The sequence below is a fragment of the Anastrepha obliqua genome, chromosome 5, assembly GCF_027943255.1.
Source record: "Anastrepha obliqua isolate idAnaObli1 chromosome 5, idAnaObli1_1.0, whole genome shotgun sequence".
Lineage (NCBI taxonomy): Eukaryota > Metazoa > Arthropoda > Insecta > Diptera > Tephritidae > Anastrepha > Anastrepha obliqua.
Genome location: NC_072896.1, coordinates 13,345,685 through 13,354,150, shown reverse-complemented (window position 1 = coordinate 13,354,150; position 8,466 = coordinate 13,345,685). Strand labels below are relative to the sequence as shown.

Sequence of the window (8,466 nt, the reverse complement as noted above, 5' to 3'; positions counted from 1 at the left end):
GACCACTGCAGTGTATTCCAGGTAGAGGTAGCCGCAATCGAGGAGGCACCTCCTTCATAATGGCATCACAAAGGACGAATCCATTTTTTCTTCGTCTAAGTGTGCTCATTCCTTGGGCAACCATACCAACCTAACCTAATCAAGGCTACCATTTCAGGTTTTTCAATACTTAGAATATGAAGAAATGCTTATGAGCGAGAGTGCAGGTGTATTAGTGGGCTTAAACGTTGTCATTTTCAGCTCCAGTTCAAGAGAGCGACATCACTGTCAGAAAATACCTTTTTTTATTCTTCCCTCTTATGAGACCTTGAGTTTTTGGTTCATGCCGAATATCTTGGAAAAAACTTCACAGCATTGAGTGAAGCGAGTTCGACCAATTTAATGAGGCTCTACCAAATTCTCTAATGCTGAACTTAGCTCGATAACTGTGTGGTAGCCTTCACATAGAAATTTTTTGTCAAGCGAGCAGAGTCCAAACATAGCGAGCAAGGAAATAACATGTCGAAGGCGGGTTGGTATGAGAAAGAAAGGACACGATTTTACTTATTTTGAAATCGATTAATATTCAATAGGAAAGAGGATTTCTTTCTAAATTTTATAATATAATTTCAAAAGTATAATATTTCCCTTCAAAGGGTAAACTACTGAGAATTTAATAAAATTAATAAAATTCCCGAATAGCCTAGACAATCGGCGCAGTTAATTCTGATTAAAATTGTAGTGCGACAGACGATTGTTACGCGGATTAGTAAACAGCTGATTTGCTTATTGGATAGTTTTGTCAGTAAAACATGGGCCGCAGGCAACAAATACGGGTATTAGCTGCCCTGATACTAAGGAATAATTATTTATTTGAATAAAATCTTAGATTGCAATTTCTAAAACTGCTGCGAAAAATCAAAACAATAAATTTACTTAATAATAAACTAGCATTGCATCCAGCCTTTCTTGTTCTTATGTAAAAGTTTCATTATTTTTCATTCACAATAGATATTGGCTGTCATTTTTCGACAATGTTGTCATAGGAAATCCCCCAAATCCGCTTAAATGATGAGAATGAAGTCCAATTGTCAATCCGATTAGTTGCACCTTAATTCCTGAGATAATTCCGAACTAATTCGTTAATCCCGATTAACGCCAACGTTTGTGTATTCTATAAGACGTAACAGACCAAATCTTGTCATCTATCATCCCTGAATAACAATCAATCAAAAATTGAGAGATCAAAGTGACAGTTCGCTGCAAGAGAGACGATGGAGAAATTTTAGCCAGTAAAAATTATCAGTCATGAAGGAATCATGAAGGCATATATATTAATTTGAAGAATTTTTCGTAAATAAACAAATTAATTTTTTCTGGAATCTCGCCTTTTGGTTGAAAAAAAAGTAAAATAAAAAAGAAAATGTGAGTATATAAAATAGTTATATTAAAGGAAATTTTTTTGGCAACATAAAAATTTGTAAACCAACTCAGCTGATATACCTTCTGCCGGTTTTTATTTAAAAAAATTTGTTTGTTTGTTTGTTTTTTGCACGTCATGGCAAATTTGCTAACATTTTTTTGCGTTTTTCTTCTCTTGTGAGGGAATTTTCGCTTACGCTCTCGATTTCGATTGATGACTAGTACTGGTGATGACTAATTTTCTTATTGAGCACAACTGTTGTGAGCGCTGATGAATCGTAGTGACTAGCAACAAAGCTCTAAATACCCGGAGGAAAGCGCCAGACTGTCTAACAACCACGAAATCTCGTTCACAGAAGTAAAGAGTGAATACAGTTTAGCTTTGGTTTTGAGTTTCCATGACTAATATGAGTAAGAAATTCATTACGCATCACCCGGTAAAGATTAGCCGAATTTCGTAATTAAGGAGTGAATCATTATAGGTTGGTTCATTTCGTTTTCTTAAGTGTTTTGCTAACCGACCATTCAGATCAAGATGGCCACTGGTCGATGATATAACCTAATGAATTAGTCTCTGTTGTATTTTGTTTGGGCGTAAGGGGTAAGCGGGCTAAAATTATAAAAAAATCAATTGGTTTCTTTTTAAACAATATTTTTGGGTCTTAAAAAACAACATCCAGCTGAACCTATATTCTCCATCGAGTTGGAAAAGGGCAATAAATTGATCAGTTTTCAGTATTTTCTTGCCACTTTTTTTAACTTTTGGATTCATGGAGAATTCTCATGGGATATTAACGAATGCAACACATCAAGATTGTTTAAAATCGGTTCAGGCCATTCGGGGATTTGGAAAAGTAACATTTTGAGGAAAACGTGTTTAACATTTTTTAAGTTTTATTCTAGGATTTATTTTGCTATGAAAACTTTTAACTTTAAAATTTCTCAAAAATATTTTAGGACGCCACTTTGGCTACGATCTTCTTCTTCTTCTTAATTGGCGTGATAACCGCTTACGCGATTTTGGCCGAGTTTAACAAAGCGCGCCAGTCGTTTCTTTCTCGTGCCACTATCTACATTTGAAAATTTCAAAAACTAAGTTTTTTTTATTTTTAAATCTAAAGAATAGTACTAAGTTCGCATTTTACGCAAAATGACTGTCAAAATCCATACAAATTGCATTGCCGTGAAATAGGCGTGAAATTTCGAGCGTATCTCACAGCAAAGTAGTAATAAGTTCACGCCGTGAAAATACCGCGCAACATGCCAGCAACATTTTTTCAACCCTATTTAAAATATTTTAACTTAATTTTTTTTAAAACCTTTTTCTTACCAAAAGTTGTCAATTGCTTTTAGGGTAAAGCTCATAAATTTGATGTTCCTTCTCATTTAATAAACAATGTTGCATTTCACTAGCAAGCAAGGGCATGTTGCTGACGAAATTTCACGACAGTGAAGTTAGTGCTAGCCTTAAAGTACACTGAAATGCTTGAAAAAATTGCCAAAGAATTATATACACCAAATTTTATTTGCAATACCCTTAAGCATTTATCTTTTCTTCAGACACTTACTTTACAATTTAACATTTTTTCTGTATTTACAATAAATTCGTTAGCTGTATGCTTTGAGCTTTTTTTTTTAAATTTATTTATAAACACAGGCATCTATAAAAGTCGTTAAGATTATATAAATAGTATTAATAATGATTTATACAGACAACCATTACAACTTAATTTTATCTATTTATCTAAACATTCTACAATTAAATTTATACCAATATCTACTGTACAGTAAATACTCAAAAAATGTCACAGGAACAAAATGCTTAGTAATGGCTAAACACCCTTAAATTAGGTCTCATTTATACACATTTTAGATCTACAGACATTTCAGTTTGTTCTTTACAACTTTTCCACAGTATCCTGGCTGACTGCTGCAGTAGTCGTCGGCGTCGTCAGTACAGTCGTCACCGTTGTCAGCGGTGCCGCCACTTCAGCATCACTCGGTGACTCTGACGGCGGCAACTCATTGGTGCGATTCAACAAATAATCGAGATCATGCGTTATACGATCCAACATACCAGTTATCGAATTTTCATCTTCGGGTGATGAGTTGTCTCCCGCAGTTGAATTTTCGCTGACAACCTTTGCTGGTTCGTTCGCCGTAATGTTGCTTGCAACACCACTTGCACCTGCACTATTGGTAGTCGATGTTGTATTGCTGGAAATGGTGATTATAGGCGTTGGCGTGGCCGTTGCAAGTCGATGATGCGCTGTTGTAGCTGATACACCGGAAACGGCAACCATTGTGGGCAACAGCGGATCAAAGGTGTGTGTGGTCGGTTCCATTATGGTAACACGCTTTTGTGCCTTTGGTGTTTGCGTTGTTGCCGTTGTGGTACTGATGATGCTGGTGAGTGTGGTCGGTGGCGCTTGTGGGAACGGTGGCGTTGGTGTTGCCGTGTCTCCTCCACAGCTTTTGGCATAATTCGTTGTAGTTGGTAGCGGTAAGCCGCTGCTAATGGAAACAATCGTGGTTGGCAACATGGTTGCGTCCATATAGGCGTTGTGATGTTGCGCAACATGTTGCTGGCCAGCTACACTTAGTGGATGCTGTTGCTGCAGTGCTGCTGAGTGATGTCGCGGTAAGGTATGATGCTGGAGTTGATGATATGACATGCCTGCCGGGAGAGTGCTACTGCAAATGCCAATAATGGTATCTGAAAGCGAAAAAGAGAGAATATTTCAATGGAAAGAAATTCATTGTGAAAAATAATGAAAATATTGGGCGATAAAAAACTGAGCTTAAAATAGTATTAATGTAGGCTTATACAAAGTGATATGCCCATGAAAAGAGATTTCTAAGAATTTTTTTAAATTAAAAAAAAACAAAATGTGTATCTGAAAAATGAGTGGTCTCCCATTTGTGAGTTTTATTTAGCCATGATGTTGCAGTGGAGGGGTGAGCTACGTGCTTTCGAAATCGAAGCGTATCTCAAGGCAAACCACGTGTGCAACTGCTCGCTGTAGATTTTGTTTACTTCACAATATTCGACATTTCCGTGATGCAAAAAGGCCTTTTTTTACACAAAGCACGGCGCAATTTGATGAGTTGTTGGTGGTAGCGATGAGAATTAACAGTTTCACCAGGTTTCAACAGCTCATAGTAAACGACACCCTGCTGATCCCACCAAACGCACAGCATCGTCTTGCGTCCAAAGCGATTAGGTCTTGATGAAGAAGTTGATGGTTGGCCGGGATCGACCCATGATTTTTTTCGTTTAGGATTCTCAAAGTATATCCACTTTTCATCGCTAGTCACCACAAGATGCAGGAACGGCTTTCTTTTATGCCTAGCCAGCAAGATTTCGCATGTGTTTTGGCGTCGCTCCATCTGTCTATCGTTCAATTCATTGGGTACCCATTTTCCGACTTTTTGTACCTTTCCCATGGCACGTAAACGCATGGAAATGGCTGGTTGAGTGACACCTAACTGCTCGGCAAGCATTTTTTGCGATTGGGTATCGTCCTCATCCAAAAGAGCCTGCAATTCATGGTACTCAACTTTTTTGGGCCGATCTTCACGCTTCTTGTCACTCAAGTCAAAATGGCCGTCTTTGAACCGACGAAACCAGTCTCTGCAAGTTTTTTCCGATAATGCACTGTCACCATAGGCCTCCACAAGCATTCGATGCGATTCGGCAGCCGATTTCTTCAAATTAAAGCAAAAAAGTAGAGCTTCCCGCATATGCTCTTTTTTTGGCACAAAATTAGACATGATTACGCAAGGAAAAAAGTGTGTTGCTGTATGAAATCACTGATGATGTGCAGTGATTGATGTAAACAGGTGTCGAACCCATGCAAAAAAAAATATGGCATTTCTATGGTAACTTGATATGCTCACTAACGCCATCTACGAGCAAGCAGCGGATTTAAGCTTATACACCTGGTAAACCATCTGGTGGTTCCTTCTTACCCTTACGGATTTTTTCTGCGGGGGTACCTTAAAAGTAAAGTCTCTCTATGAAACAAACGCAGTTACCATCTCAGATCTAAAAGAAAATACCGGTAGCGAGGTTAATGGCATCAACTCTATTATACTTACTCTATTATACTTCTCTTGGGAACCTGTTACGGTCGTCAAAAGATGGGCCTCGCGTCAACTCAGTGAGTGCTAGGCTAAAGCGGGGCGCACGAGGGAACTTCTAAGGTAAACAAAGCCGCAGTTCTCGAATTCGGCAGGCATCCTTACCGGACTTGGGATTGTTTCAAGTCCTTGTGGAGAAGCTGTCTGAAGGATGAGATGGAATCATCTCAGCACCTTCTTCTCAACTGCCCTCTTCTCGTTGGGCAAAGGATATTGTGGGTTTAAATATCACACACTTAGTGAAATTCATCAGTAGTTTGAAGCGGTTAATATGAAAGTAAATAGCCGCTGTTGGTCGTCATCTTCTAGTTCAAAGCTGCTTCTTCCTTTTTCCACCTGTCTGGTTCTTTTCCTTATCCTTTCTCCCTTCCAGCTATCCTAATCTAACCTAATGGCATCCTGACATCACATCACGAGCGAGTGACAGGGAGTACGGAGACCAGATTTCAAGGATATGTCCGATGTAGCGGTCAGCATTTAGAGGATTTTTTTTTTAAATAAACTATGCACTGGTATTCTTTGTAATAGTTATTGAAATAAACTTAATTATTAGAGATTTTTTATTTTTTATTTTAGTTTTTTAATTCCCGATTCTGCCATCGAACGCTCTGTATTACCCAGGTGGCTTAGAGTATTTATTACCAAATATTGTAGCCCTCCTCAAACAAAATTGAGAAATTGAAAATATTTGGATTTATGGAAATATCTCTAAATATACCTGCGTATTGTTAGCAGTTCAGGCATACATTTTAAAATTTGCGTGTAAAAACCCATCAAAGGTCTAGCTCCATCTGATAACACTAAGGACCAATAGGTCTATGTGATGGCTTTCAGCCAGCCAGGTCAACCTAACCTACCCTAACCATCACAGTTGCTTTGGGGGCAGAAGTGTAATGAATGATTTCCTTTTACTCGCAGTTGGGCTCTGCCATTTAAAATAGGCCCGCATAAATGTATTTCAAGAAAATTATTTATTACCGCCTGTTGTAGGTACTATTACAATCATTTTTATGTTATTTGAGTTTATTAATAGTTTTTGTGTCAGTGTCTTAGAAGATTTCTTTTTTTCTTCTTATTTTTCATGCCTCAAAGCAGTCTTCCATTCAGTAAGTAGCTTGGTCCCTAAGATATTTATGCTCGCCAGTCGCTCATCCTGCCAATAACTTGCATAAATGAGTAATAATATTTATAAATACTTTCATTTTGGTTAGTGGTTATATCCGGTCAAGCCAAAGAGATGTGTGAGTAGGTGGCAATCTATATTTGGGGTACTCAAAAACAGAATTGGATGTGTGCACGTTGCCTTCACTTCATTTATATGCATGTGTAGGGTGTTTCATTAAAAGCGCTTGTTTTAAAATTAAACAATAATAAATTCTAAAAATTATAAAGAGTGAAGAAGACATCGATACTCTTTCCGATCGAAGCATAATAGGCTATAAATGACTACCTCTCGTTGGCCGTTTTGTCGAAATTTTCCGTTTTTGACGGAGAAAGTTCATCGAAAAAATATTTTAAATTCACACTCAAACGCATAAAGAAAACTCATACACTGAGTCAACTGTATCGTAGGTACTTTTTCTTCTTATTCATGATTGGTGCGATAACCTCTTAACCGATTTCGGCCTCGAATTATATCTACATCTGAAGAATTGGACGGAAAATAGTAAATTAAGAGTACCAAACTAATCTTTTCGGTGGAATAATCAACATCAAATAAAATTGTTTTTTTTTATCGATTATCCGTATTAATCGATTTATCGTTTGTGACATCGATATTTCTTACTAACGATTAATTTTTGTCATCGATTTTTAATGGGTTATTCAAAACGCTACTTAAGTTGCTTAGCAACCATTCCAAAAATAAAAGAAACAACTCTTTAAATTCAGGTTAATTGGGGCTCTGGCTGATTGCCGTACATAAGTAAATTCGTAAGAAAAACTTGTACTTTTATAGTCAAACTAGTTGGAGGGTTGTCTGCTCATGCCTGCTGCTCCTTTTTCTACTTCTATACCGAAGTAACAAATCAATTTCTGAGGTAAGTTAGAAAAAATGTATTCCAAATCTATCAACTTTTACCATACAAATCCATTTTTAATCGATTATTATCCATGTTCATGGATTTTTCGGTATTGGTGGACATTTGTAGAAAAAACTTACTCGAAATCTATTAAGCCTTATAAAAAGAAAAAATTTGTAGATTTTCGATATTAATCGATTTATCACTTTTGAATTACTTATCGATCAATCGATACTTTTTAAAGATTAATTTTTTTATTAATTTTTGTAAAAACAACTGAGCCTAAATCTATTAAGCCTAATCAAAAAGGTAAATTTTTTATCGATTATCAATATTAATCTATTTATCACTTTTGAATTACTAATCGATCAATCGATACTTTTTAAATATTAATTTTTTTATCCATTTTTAATACGCTATCCAAAATCTCACTTTAATTTCTTCATTAACCATTTCCTTAATTCTCACTCCGAAAGAACTGCCAAGCTCTTTCAGTTCATGAGCTACATATAAAGTATTATATTTAAGTGATACAAATTCCCTAAAGTGAAAATCTAACGGTCATCAATTCGGCAGTGGATTCCCTATGTGTAATTCTCAATGACTTAACCTGAGCGGTCACACCTGACAAAAAAACAAAGCTGTACAACTGGCAAACAAAAAATGGAATAAGTCGCAATGAGCCACCCATTATATACCATAAATATTTAGTAGCCCAAACCCCGAAACGTGCAGCACTGAGATTTTTTTCGACTGTCTGAACGAAGCCAGTAATAAGGAGTCAAACTAAAATTAGCTGGGCAAAACGAAAGGTGAGCTGTAATTTGAGTAGCGAACGAAGAAAAGATGATGGCGCTTGGTAGCTGCCAAATTATTGTTGAGCTGCGTTTGGTTGGCCTCA

General features: G+C 36.9%; 1 protein-coding gene across 1 annotated transcript in view; it reads right to left on the bottom strand.

The window, feature by feature from the left end:
• Nucleotides 1-3,299: 3,299 nt before the first annotated feature.
• LOC129247446 (uncharacterized) overlaps nt 3,300-8,466 on the bottom strand; it is a 311,844-nt gene continuing 306,677 nt past the window's right edge. The window contains exon 17 of the mRNA XM_054886576.1: nt 3,300-4,117. Within this exon, the coding sequence (XP_054742551.1) occupies nt 3,300-4,117 (818 nt within the window). The remainder of the gene's footprint in view (nt 4,118-8,466) is intronic.